General features: G+C 38.8%; 2 protein-coding genes and 1 long non-coding RNA gene across 3 annotated transcripts; 1 reads left to right on the top strand and 2 right to left on the bottom strand.

Moving 5' to 3' along the window:
• Positions 1 to 2,015: 2,015 nt before the first annotated feature.
• LOC110756134 (uncharacterized) lies at positions 2,016 to 2,462 on the bottom strand. The gene is made up of 2 exons (XR_015834134.1): positions 2,290 to 2,462; positions 2,016 to 2,196 (listed from the first exon to the last, which is right to left on the bottom strand). It is a non-coding gene; the product is annotated as an uncharacterized LOC110756134 (long non-coding RNA).
• A 2,968-nt stretch (positions 2,463 to 5,430) lies between these two features.
• LOC110756147 (uncharacterized) lies at positions 5,431 to 8,222 on the bottom strand. Its single transcript, XM_021957540.2, has 2 exons — positions 8,020 to 8,222; positions 5,431 to 6,830 (listed from the first exon to the last, which is right to left on the bottom strand). The coding sequence occupies exons 1-2, from the start codon at positions 8,120 to 8,122 to the stop codon at positions 5,776 to 5,778; spliced, it is 1,158 nt and encodes a 385-aa protein (XP_021813232.2). The 5' UTR covers positions 8,123 to 8,222; the 3' UTR covers positions 5,431 to 5,775.
• A 246-nt stretch (positions 8,223 to 8,468) lies between these two features.
• On the top strand, positions 8,469 to 11,652 carry LOC110757544 (uncharacterized). Its single transcript, XM_088248203.1, has 4 exons — positions 8,469 to 8,982; positions 9,876 to 10,671; positions 10,779 to 10,940; positions 11,025 to 11,652. The coding sequence occupies exons 2-4, from the start codon at positions 9,883 to 9,885 to the stop codon at positions 11,511 to 11,513; spliced, it is 1,440 nt and encodes a 479-aa protein (XP_088104329.1). The 5' UTR covers positions 8,469 to 8,982; positions 9,876 to 9,882; the 3' UTR covers positions 11,514 to 11,652.
• Positions 11,653 to 13,362: the final 1,710 nt, after the last annotated feature.

Below are 13,362 nucleotides of genomic sequence, written 5' to 3'. Positions count from 1 at the left end.
AGTGTCTCTTACCACCGACACTTGGACGTCCATTCAAAATATCAATTACATGGTTCTCACAGCCCACTTCATTGATGATGATTGGGTGTTGCATAAGAGAATCCTTAATTTTTGTGTGATTCCTAATCATAAGGGGGATACAATTGGTAGGCTTGTGGAGACATGTTTGAATGGATGGGGGATAGACAAAGTCTTCACCATATCGGTTGATAATGCTTCCTCCAACGATGGATGTATTAGCTACATGAAGAAGAGGTTAGAAAAGTGGAATTCACTCATAGGTGATGGTAGTTTGTTGCATGTGAGGTGTTGTGCACATATTACTAACTTGATTGTAACCGATGGAATGAAAGAAATTCATCAATCTATTGAGAGTATTCGTAATTGTGCTAAGTACATTAGAGGGTCATCTCAACGGTTAGAGAAGTTTAGGGCTTGTTTGGAGATGGAGAAGGTTGATACCAAAACCATGGTTCCTTTAGATGTGTGCACAAGATGGAATTCAACTTACATGATGTTGGAGAGTGCTTTGAAGCTCCAAAAAGGTTTTGAGAGGATGGAGGAGGATGACCCAAACTTTTTGGGTTACTTTGAGGAGTATGAAGCTCATGGTAAGGAAAAGAAGAAAAGAGTGGGGCCTCCAACTTTGTTGGATTGGGATAATACCAAGGTATTTGTCAAATTTTTGAAGAAGTTTTATGATGCTACTTTGAGATTTAGTGCCTCAAAACAAGTGTCTTCTAATGCCCCACTCCATGAGATGTGTTCTATTTTGGAGGAGATAGACACAATGATGAATGTTGATGATGTTGTTATGTGCAAAATAGCTACAATGATGAAGAGAAAGTTTGATAAATATTGGGGTAATATTAATAACATCAACAAGTTATTCTTTGTTGCGGTTATTCTAGATCCTCGATACAAGATGGAATATGTGGAATTTTGCTTGGGTGACTTGGTGTCCGATGAAAATGGGGTTAATGACATGTTATTGAAGATCAAGACACTTCTACACAATTTGTATGATTATTATAGAAAGCAAAATCCAACTGCTGCCCAAGTATTTCATAGTAATGTAGAGAGTGAAGTCATGCATGTGAACAATGATGTTACTAAATCATCAAGGTTACAAAAGTTCTTGAAGTCAAGGAGAGATAAGGATGTTGTTGAGATAAGAAATGAGATTGATAAATACCTATTGGAACCTCCCGTTAATCTTACCAATGATGAGTTCAAATTGCTTGATTGGTGGAAGGAGAATGGTACAAAATTTCCAATACTTTCTAATGTTGCAAAAGATGTATTTGCTGTCCAAGCATCAACCGTGGCTTCGGAATGTTCTTTTAGCACGGGAAAGAGAGTTGTAGATCCTTTTAGGAGTTTATTAACTCCAAAAACCGTGGAGGCATTGATTTGTTGTAGTGATTGGTTAAGGGCGGAGGAGTTTAACTACTACAAAGAACCCGCATTGGATGAGTTGGATTTCTATCAAGCTTTGGAACAATTGGAAAAAGGTTTTCTTTCATTTCTACATTAATCAAAATTTGAAGTTTCTTTGTGTTATTAATTCATTTCATATGTTTACTAACTGTTTTTTTTTCTATGTGCAGAGGTGCAAATTTGATTTGAGGAGTTGAATTGAAACTCATGGAATTGTTCAATTGTATGTGTATATGTAATGAAAATTTATTTGTTTTGATTTGGATTTGCTTTTGAACTTTGCAAATATGCAGATTGGGATTGAGATTACTCTCACAATCTGCAATGGTCTGTAATAATTGGACTTGTGGTGGATGTTGATTTTCTTTCTTAGGTTTTATTTTAAGGTATTTTTTTAGTATTTGAATGATGATAAACTTTAGATATGCAAAGCTGGAGAAACTTGAAGTTATAGAACAGGTGCAAAGTTTACATTTGGGCCTATCGACATGGTCCATTTAGGCGTACGGTTTGGGCTCATAACCGACCCAACCCGACCCGTGCCCATCCTAAGTTTTTCTCTTCCAAGTCAACAACTATAGCCAATACTGATCCATATAAAGAAATCTTCATTATTTGAAGGAAGAGGCCTTACCCTCTATCGGAATCTTCATTAAGAATTTCAAGCAAATTGTTGACGCCGTTATATTGAATTCCGGTGACCATCCCTGCTGGTTTTGATAACGTCACCTGGAGAATCCCATTATCCATCACCACCTGCCCGAATAATTCATAAATTAAGCTATCATATTATGACACTAACAAAAACGACGTCGTATCGTCAGTCAAAAGTGTACCAAAAATGCTTACATCTTGTTCACGGATATGCAACTGCAGGCCTGTGATATTTTGTGCAGCAGCGGCTGGGAAAGTCACGGCTTGGAATAAGAGAATGATGAAACACAACTTCACCGAAAGCCATGTTTTCGAGATGAAAAAACGTCGCCTTTTGGTCCCCTTCCTGATCTGACATGAAAGGACCACATGTGAACCGTGAAGCCAAGGTCGAGATCAGGAATGTTGAAATATTGGCCAAGTTTCCGTGAATATGGAACAAAAGAATATAAATAAATTAAAATATAATAATATTGTCTTGTGATTTCTTCACTTTGTCGCCACCAGTTTGTGTGTTTGGTGAACCAGACGGGCATGCACTAGTCGTTGGTGGAGAAAAGTATATATGTATATTTGTGAAGCGATCTATGATAAAAAGGTTCATTTGAAAAACTTAACTTGTTTTGTAGTATATTAGAGGAAACTTCACATGTTCGCTGCATGCGTTGGCTTGTCGGCAATGGGTCTTCAATTAGGGTGTGGTATGACAAGTGGATCCCTAGGCCTTCCTCCTTCCAAGTTCTCTCCCCTACTCCCCACGACTCCTTCCGTGATCTTAGAGTGGATGCCTTCATTGAGGCAGATGGAAATTGGAACCTTCGACTTCTTCAAGAGCTTTTCCCGATGGGTGAGGTGGAGGCAATTAGTTCGATCCCCTTGAGTTTTCGTAAACCTTAGGATCGTCGTATTTGGCACCATGATCCAAAAGGCTGTTTCACTGTTCGTAGTGCTTACGGGGTGGCTCGTGATTGGCTTCAAGGTGGGGAGGATGCCCTCCCATTTTCCTATTGTTGTTGAGAATGATAAGAAGTTTTGGTCAGCAATTTGGCATGCCAAGATCCCTCATAAAGTTAAAATTTGTGCTTGGAAAGTTGCTTGGGACATTATTCCTACTCGAGTGAGGTTGCATCATCGAAAAGTGGATATTGATACAGATTGTGTGAGGTGTATCTTAGCGGAGGAATCTTCTCTGCATCTATTTGTCCAATGCCCTTTCGCTTCCGCAGTCTGGTCGGCCTCTCCTCTAGGCTCTAAGTTGTCTCGGCTCCGTGTGTCTAGCATGTCTGAGTGGCTAAGGGCTGCATCTGTCCTTCTTTCTAAGTAGTCTTTTGCTCTAGTTCTTATGCTCCTTTGGGCTCTTTGGAAGGATCGGAATTCTCGTATTTGGGAGAGTGTGGGGACTTGTCCCACTGGCTTAGTGTTACAAGCCTCTTCGTGGTTGCAAGAGTTCCAGGGTTTGAATTTGAGTCAATCCTGTCTTGTCTCCCATCAGTTTGGTCATAGATGGGTTGTGTTGATTATTGGCTCAAATTGCACCCACGTGTGTTGATAGTTTCTTCATGATGGCTGCCACACTAGCCATCACATGGCCAAAGGAAGACTTGTGTCAGCCGACCAAATATTGTGGGAGGTTGCTGTCAAGTGGTGGCAGCAGCTTTGCAGGAGAATAACAACCTTGCAGAGCCTTTGCAGAGGAATATTGAAGCTTTGGCAGAAGATGGGAGCACGTGGGAGACAAAAGCCATGCAAACTTGGTTGGCTTTCTGACTTCATAGTTGGTCTCATAATTTGACTAGCTGGCCTTCACCCGTTGGCTTCTCAATAAATTGAGAAGCATGGCAGCAACTGAAGTAGAGGAGTAGAGGAAGAGAAACAGCAAGAAGCCGTTTGGCCAGAGAGAAGAAAATTCTCTCAAGTTGTCTTTGCTTTGTATTTTCAGTTTCTCTTCCTATTGTAAATGTGTGAGCTTGGGTTATTTGGGTCTTTGGGAAATTGAGTGATAAACACTGTTGTATGTTCTCATTGATTATAGTGGAATACTCCGTCGTCTCCAAACTGGATGTAGGCATTGCCGAATCAGTATAAATCTTTGTGTTCTTGTTGGTGTTGTTTTGTGTTCATTATTTTATCTCCTGCTAGTTGTGTTTATTTTCACTCGCACTTGGTTGACGCTTCCGCACAACAGGTTGCCCCTAGGAATGAATTTGTCAAAGTCAACGTTGGCGGGTGTGTAGCAGGCTGCTGACCGTTGTGGGGGTATTGGAGTGGTGATCCGTAACGAGTCCGGGAGCGTTCTTGCGGCCTGTTCTAAAAAACTTTGGAATATTGGGTCTCTTGATCATTTACACGCTGCAGCTTTGCTGGCGGGCATGCGTTTGGCTGCGGAGTGTAATCTCCAACTGGTTCGTTTCGAGTGCGGTTCGTTCAAGATTGTTGCGGCTGTTTCGCAAGGTATCCCCTTTGGTTCTGGTAGGGGGGTTTTGATTGATGATTGCTGTGTGCTCCTCTCACAGTTCCAGTCAGCTTCTGTGGCCCATGTGCCTAAGCTTTGTAATCGAGTTGCTAACAGGCTTGCCTTGTTTGCTTTTCATTTGCTTCAAGATTGTTTTTGGTTTGGAGAGGCTCCTGAGCTTGTTCAGGATCTCCTCACTCAAGATTGTACCCACTTCTAATCTTTAATGCAATTGATCGATTTATCTAAAAAAAAAAAGGTAGAAGATGAAATAATCGTGAAGGAAACTTATCATTTCCAAACCCACTATGTTGACGGATATTTCTTTTTTAATTTTGTGGGGATTAGAATGGATTAGTTATAAGTTGATAATATTCTATTCATCAACATATTTGTCAGACAACAATTCGACCTGCTCCAAAATATTGGCAATAATTGGATCTCAACATATGGGAAACAATTGTTGTCACAGCAACTCTAAAATATTTATTTATTTGTGTGAATACTTTGCAAGAAAACCAGTGTAGAAGAAGAGGAAAAAATGAGCTAATGAAGCTATGGATTGAGTAGGCATCTTTTCCTCTTCCGTTTGTTGCCTCTTTTCATTCCATCTCTCTCAGACCAGCCGCTCTTTCAAATTTTCTCTTCTTTTCAGTGTCTTTGCCTCAATCAACCTCAGCATTTCCCTTCTTCCAAGCAACCCTTCCTCTCTCGATCTCAAACAATCGATCAATCTCAAGATTTCATTCCACCCTTGTCTTCCTCAAAATCTCACTCTCACTTTCACTTGAACGATAAAATATGGGAAAGAAACACACAATGGCACAAGCACAAACATACACCACTTATGTGAAGTTATAAACAGAAAACTGGACACACCAATATGACACAATTTTTTTTATTAACTTCGGCATTCAATTTAATATTGCGAGCTTATCCAGTCAACACTACAAGTCTCACTTCTTTCTGGAAAGCAGGGGTAACATTACATTCAGTTCAAGTAATTCTACAATGATACATGCCGCAAACGTTGAGTGTGTCCATTAAAATTAAAGGCCCCAAACTATATCAATCAAATTGCACTCTGGAAGAACAAAATTACACACTGCCTATAGGAGATAGATAACAGAAATGATATGATATGTAGATCATGCCTGCAACTCTGCTTCTATTGACTCCAACAATAGACGGTTTCGAGGCCATCACAAATACTGATGCTCCATTCTCTATCACACTCGGGCAAAACTGACCCTCTTTCTATTATTTCCCCTACTCCAGCAATTACCTGTTTGATAATCACTCCCTTGAAATCTTGAGCTTTTATAGCCTGATATATACTCGTGAGGACGTTCCCTCTTATGGCCACCCTCGTTCCTAGCTCCCGAACCACTGTTTACTATCCTAAAATCCAAATTATTTTTCTGGTTATTCTGGCTCCCCCACTGTTTCCAACCCCACTCATCTCCTCCACGATCTCTCCACCCTCTATCTTTTAGAGATTTATTGTTTTGACTAGGACCGCCCCCCCAATGATTCTCACTATGATCCACATTCTTTGACTCCTGCTGGTAGTAGCCCCAAGACTTACATATTGGATCACCCCATCTATTACCTTCCACAGACGCAACACCCTGACAGCCACCTTCCCAAGGATTAACATCATTATCCCAACCCTTTGACAGAGTGATATTATCTCCCATCTGGTTCCATCCCCATGACTTATCCCTGCTATCTTCCCATGCCTTCTTCTCCATACTTCCATTGCCCTGAGTACTTCCACTTTCCCAAGGGTTGTCACCATTAGCATTCCACTGGTTCCTGCCCTGAACTGTGTTTTTCAAATCTCCACTACCCTGAATGTTGTCACATTCCCAAGGATTTCTGCTGTTATTTGGGACCCTGTTATGTCCATCTGGAGGAATAAAAGCTGAATCTTTTGTATTCTTGTTTCTTCGCCCGAACTTGCCTTCTTCCTCATCAGGAGCAAAGTACTCACAATCCACTTCCTTTATGAGTTTGGGATCAATAATAGGGTACCAATCTATTTCATCAATATAAATACTTGGATCAGGCAGAGAGATGTCACAGGAGAGGCCATTGATGTCTGCCCAAAAGCGCTGTTTTGCATTTTGAAATGCCTCCTCACCAGCTGAGTCGTTCCAATTGAGTACATTACTATTTCCATACATATACCTCTTGGCATCTACTACCTTCCACCATGGTATGGACCCAACCAAAGTGCAGAATTGCTTTTCCCAATAAGGTATACCATCCTTACAAAACCCTACAAATGAAAAAAAGACAAAAAAGTAAGTAAGTTTCCACTAGAATGACTCTTTCAACAATTATGAGATTATCAAGACACGGAATTAATGCCCCACACGTCATGTGAACATAAAAAACTAATAATAATAATAATAAGAGATAAGCCACATGACCAACCAGAATAATACGAAAAGGAAATAGGAAAGTACAGAACTCATATCTTTAACAACCTTGGACTAATGATATGATGCAGATGATAAGAGACTTCTATTTGAACAATTTCCAGAGTCTAAGCAATTATTACAGAAACCTCACAATGCTTGAGACAAAATTAGTTATGTTAAGGTTTCTTATTTTGTTCAAAACGAATTATAAATGGAACTGAAAGCCTACCGTAAATTGAAATAACGAAAAAAATTTCCATAGGTAACAAAGAAAACGAATTAGCTGGCTCTGTAAAATGTACATAACACACAAAACTACACAGAAAAAAAAAAAATTAATCCTCTTCTGCAGAGTTTAACTTTAGGAGACCAATTTAAATTTAGTAATCTACAATATGAAAAGGGTATTATACATGGCTTCGGGCACTATTTTCTCACATGTAAATCTGCTGTCAATAGGAAAGGCATTCCGAAGACAAAGTAGCGCACTCAAGAGAGTGAAATGGGTGAACAAATAGGCTAATGGGTTTAACATACACGAAGGAAGTAACCTGACCAATTAAAGCATGCAAACTCTGTGCATTTTGAATGCACCAAAGCACAAGAAGAAATAATAAATGATGGGCACAAACAAATGTAGTTCTATTTCACGATAAGCCAATCAAAGTAGACCATAATAAGGTATCTATATCCAATTATCAGTCTTCAATCCTAACGAGTGTCTTATAAATAGGTGCTTTCTAGCATTGCTTCCCAGACTGTTATAATACCCGCCTTGAATTCTCAGTAAGTTTCTCTGCTGAACAAATAAACAATCTAAAATATCTAAGTTTTTATAAGCTTTGGTATTTTCTTAGGAACCATTTACTAAAAACGTAAAAAGGATTTGATAAAAGGGGGAAAATTGGAACAATTAGAACATGTGCCATATAAAGAATTCAGATAAAACACATCAAGAAAAACCTACAAACCAACAATTCAAGAAGAACCCAATTCAAATTGATAGTAAACAAGTTCAAAAAACAAAGAAATACTGAAAATTACCTGAAGGGGGAGGAGGTTCGGGGTGATATGGTAGAGGGGATACGCTTGGAAGCTTTTCCTGACGGTAGATTCTACGAGGGGGACGATGTCTCCAATTGCCCATTTGCGCAATTCCAACACTGCATAGAGAGATAAAGAGAGAGAATGAAGCTTTCGAAACTACTACAGGATCTAAGATTTTGTGAGATAAAAAACAAAGCTTTACTTTTACCAGAGAGAGAGAGTGAGAGTCAAATACTGTTGAAGTTGGCGGGCGGCAGACTGACTGAGGTTTAGACAGCGTAAATGGCGGAACTCGTGCTCAACTCGATCCACTATTCAGGCCCAAGTTTTAGGTTGATGGTGTCCATTGGGCCTAGCCTTCAGCTTAACCTAGGAGTTTCTAAATGAACCCAACAATTTGATAATATGGCTGGGCTCTAACGAGGACTCCGAAATGAGAACACTATGTGAGGATCAATTTCAGCCATCCAATCTAATCTCAACGGCTGTAGAGAAAAAACAAGCTTACTATGTAAGTGTGTACGCTACAATTTCCCTCCTTTGGCATTCGCGCCTTTTCTTCTTCCTTCATTTCTGCATTTAATTGTTTTGTGAATTATGACTACAAACCCCAAAATCTGAAAACCCAAACACCCAGGAGCTCATAACGCCACCCAAAATCCAGATTAAAGAAAAAATTGTTTTCATTTGTGCAAAATCTTACAACCCAAAATCTCATTCCGTTTTCCATATGGATTTTGAGGCAAGGGTAGTAGAATAGAAAGCAAAAACAGCACGTTGGTCATCCACATCACGCGTTTTAGATACACCAAAACACACACACACACTCTCTCTCTCTCTCTCTCTCTCTCTCAGACAGAAACCAGAAAGACGCTTTTTTATTTGGGTGAAAACCCTAACTGGAAAGTCCATCACTCTTGAGGTTGAGACCATCGACAACGTGAAAGGCAAGATCCAGAGGTACTGTTTCTCTCTCTTCCTCTTTGTCTTCCTCACTCTTTGCTGTAGAAGATACTTTGTATCGAGAAACTTGAAAGATAGCCATTCACGTTGCTGCCCCAATTTGATTAGGATGAAAGTAAGGATGATTCTGATGTTGCTGATGATGATATCTTTAGTATTTAATTGTTTTTGGTTGTATAGAAAACAAAGACGAAAAATTTGATTTTGAATGATTTAGGTGATTATTTCATAGGGGTAAATGCTAAGTGATTATCTTTTAGTCTTGAATATGGGTGATCTGACAAGACATATTGAATTTCTATCGGAGTTAGATTCTGTATCTGAATATGTTAATAATAACGTGTGTAGTATGGGTATGGGTATGAGTGTCTGTTTTGTATCTTGCAAATAAGTGGGTAATATGGATTTGGGTATCTTATTATGTATCTTTTTTTTAAGAAAGAGGTATTCGATTGTGTATCTGAATGTCTTGATAACAGTGTGAATAATATGGATTTGGGTATCATATGAGTATATTTTTTAGAAAGATGCAGTAGGAAACTATTACAATGGCTAGGATAATGTCATTTATGTTTAATGGAAAGAATACTCTTAAGTCTGAACTGGCCACATAAACAATCCAGTCTTCCTTTATCATCGATAATAGTGTGGATGTGTATCAGAACCAACACGATAATACTGTGAGTAGTTTGGATATCAGTATCATATGAGTTTCTTAATGTGTTCATTATAGTGTATGGATACTGGTATCATAGTCTGTATCTGAATGTGTTGATTATATGTCATTCGTATGGATTTAGGTATCCTTTTTGTATTATAATGTGTTTATTGTAATGTGAGTAGTATAAATATGAGTATATATTAAGTTGGGTAAATGGTGTATGTTGCAGGTCAAAAATGGAATCTGGGTTTGAGCTTTGTTTTCCTGAATTAGAGGTGTATTCGGCGAGGGTGAATAATCTATGTGTGCCGAGTACAGTACTCTCTAATTTTGCATTGAAGTTTAATGATGAACAAATGAGAAGATTTAGAGAGACCTGCTTTGGGCACTTGATGGAGCTGGATAATATTTCATTTAGTGGTCAAATGGTGCATGGTCTGGCCCTTCGGCGCGTGGCTGGACTTGGTGTGAAGGACATACACGGGCTTAGTTATGCAATAGGGTCCAATGTGGTGCAGTTCAGTGCAAAAGTATTTTGTCTAGTTAGTGGTCTGAAATTTGGAGTAGAGCCTCACATAACGGCTGAGGATGAAGGTGTAAATCGGCTACTTGATGCTCATATTAGCAATAAGAATCACATTACATTACAAGACATAGAAAAAGCATTCTTAAGCGCCAAATTTGGAAGTGAGGACGTGTTCAAATTGGGAATGCTATGCTTTATAGAGTTTGTGATATTGGGGAAAGCCCCCAATGTTAGGATAAACGAGGAGTATTTACACTTGGTACATAATATGGAGGAATTAAACAACTTTCCGTGGGGTTCGATATCATTTGAGCAGCTCCAGGATTCTTTGTTGTTTAGTCCTGGAAAAAGAGAGAGTGATGAGAACGATGATGAGAAAGAGAAACGACAGAGAAAAGGAAAAGAAGAGGTGAAAAGGAAGAAGAAGTTGGAGGATAAAAAGCGTAAAAGAATTAACAGACCGGCGTGGACTATAAAGGGATTGAGCTTTGCTTTCCAGGTAATGTTTAATTCATAATTTCTGCTTTGTAAAGTTGAGTTCATAATTTCTGTTTTGTAAAGTCATGTTCATAAATAATTATTGACTTTGAAATTAACTTGGAGCAGGTTTGGGCGTATGAATTGATTCCTGAATTGGAAATGGCGCCTCTGAGATATTGTAAGAGGAAGGACAAAACTGAATTAGTTCCTCATATTTGCCGGTGGGAATCTACTGATAAAACCCCTGAGTTTAGAAAGTTGAATGCGTATATTTTTCAAAGCAAACAGGTATTCAGTAAATAATATGTTTATTTCATGACTCAAGTTGTTAAGTGTATTGTATATGACATGTGAACTGTGTTTTTGTGACAGCATGCTTCGTTACGCCTCCTACGACCAAGTGCACTCGAGCTGAGGCAAAAGTACTGGACTTGGGGAACTAATTTTCATGAAGAGGATGCACCTAGTATGGGTCCTGGAGTATGTACGGACCTTACTGAAGTAAGCTCTCTTGTGCAGCGATTGGGGGATGAGATTGAAATTTTGCATCGTGAAAAGAGTGAGCAATGGGCAAATTTTGTAGATTTCAAGAACGCAACCAATCATGGGATGGAAGTTATGAGGTTAGAATTGACTGCATTGAGAAAAATGATAGGTCATGGAGGTGGAACTGTGGTTGTGCCATCTGTTGTAAAGGTGAAACGAGTACAAAGGGAAGAGAGTGTATGTGAGGCACAGGTTGAAGACAGTGAAATGAAAGATGAAAAGCTGGATGACGAAGAGGAGAGAGAGGATGAAGATGAGAAGGGTGGAGAGAAGGTACATGACGTAGACTTGTTGCAGGGATGCTACAATATATAGTTGTATGATTATGGCTGAATGTTTAACTGCCTTAGTTTTGAACTTGAGAGGTATTACCAACCGTGTGAACACACATGCAACACTATTTTGTTTTGATTACGGTGATGTGAATATATTAGCAATTCACTCTGAACATAGAGGTGCATGTTGTTTAATTAGAAAGGTTTTTTTTTAACTTCAGAAGCCGAAGAAAATATTGTCATACAATAACCGTGATACAATATGAGAAGGGTGGATAATGTTATGCCATATTGTCATACAATAACCGTGAAAGCACTTCCCAATGTACATATGTGAAAACAAAATGTAGTAGTTGTTTGGGTTTTGCCCCTTACTAGTTGATCAGTTTACAAACAGAATATTGAAAGCGATTCCCCATGTATCCCAGTGGTGGGTTTGGGGTCGGTTTCGGTTTCTTTGTCCTTTAATCGTGAGACTCAAGACGATAGGGTTGATTTCACCATATCTTCTTGTTGCTTTGGTTTATTTTTTTGTCCTTGCTTTTTGACTAGTTTTGTCCTCTTGGTGGTTTTTTGTCCTCTTGTTGCTTTGGTTTAACCACATATAGTATTAGCATTAACTTGGTTTTTGAAGACGGCACATGCATAATATCATTTAATACCCATCCCAAAGTTATTATTTGTTGATAGCATAAAAACATACCCATCCCAAGAAATTATTTAGTACCTAAATTCCTCAACAGAGGAATGCTATTTAGTACCTTCTCTCGGTCGCCACTCTCTTTATTTTTTTATTCTTTTCTCTCTCTCTCTCTTTTTCTTCTCCTTCTCACATCCTTAGCCTCGTCCTCCTCTGTTTTTTCCCTTGTTTTATCATCTGGGTAGCTCTAGTTTTTAGTTTTTAGTTTTCTTATTCATTCATTACTGGTTTTGGGTTCAAATTTGCTTTTTATTTTTCGTGACTCCTCTTTGTTATGCTCATGTTCATAAAGTGGTCACCTTTGGTGTTTGAAATCTGTGCCTTTTGTGTGTTATGGATCGGTTTGTGTATTTTTGGTATGTCAATGGGCATTTTTTTATGAATAAGAAGAAATAAGGAGGAGATAAGAGACGGAGGGCGATGGAAAATTTATAGAGATGGAAAGAAGATAAGGAACGAGAGAGAGAGAGAGAGAAACTGATGGAGAAAAAAGAATTAAAAAAGAGAAAGAGAGAGCCAATTGAGAGAAGAAAGAGAAAATATTTTAAACTAAGAAATCGAGAAAGTGCAAATGGAATGATCCTGCATTGGTTTGTGTGACCCTTTTTAACTTTCTTAAAAAACCCTGTCGAAAATGGAAAGTGCAAATGGAAGAGGGTGATGCCGATGATGATAATGATGTTGTTCATGCTATAGGTGTGAGTAAGGTCCAGAAAAAGCGGGTCGAGCAAAGAGTATAATTGCTGAGCCTTCCATGAAGCGGCTAAGATCTGTGGGAAGGGAGACTTCTTGGCAAAGACAGGAGATTCCAAATATTGGGGAGGAGATAAGTAAGTTCTCCCTGCGTTGGTACTTAATGGAATTCAAATGACTGTATTATGACCATGTATTGAATAAGCATGACTGTATCAAAAAAGTTGGTGGAGTAATGCGTTCGGTTTCTTTACCCATTTCCCATTGAGCACTTTACAAACAAAATGCTTTTACGTATGCAAAAAGAGGAAATTTGGGAAAGAAAAAAAAATCATATTCTCATACAATAACCATGACAGCACTTCCCAGTCGCTTGGGTTTTACCCCTTACTGGTTGATCAGTTTACAAACAGAATATTGAAACCAAAAATTCCTATTACAAAATGGAAACTTTAAAAGATATTCATATTACAAGGAAGTCAAAACAGTGATTACA

The sequence above is a fragment of the Prunus avium genome, chromosome 2 (genome assembly GCF_965620075.1).
Source record: "Prunus avium chromosome 2, drPruAviu1.hap1.1, whole genome shotgun sequence".
Lineage (NCBI taxonomy): Eukaryota > Viridiplantae > Streptophyta > Magnoliopsida > Rosales > Rosaceae > Prunus > Prunus avium.
Note: the sequence above shows the minus strand (reverse complement) of the source record. Positions and strands in the feature narration are given on the sequence as shown.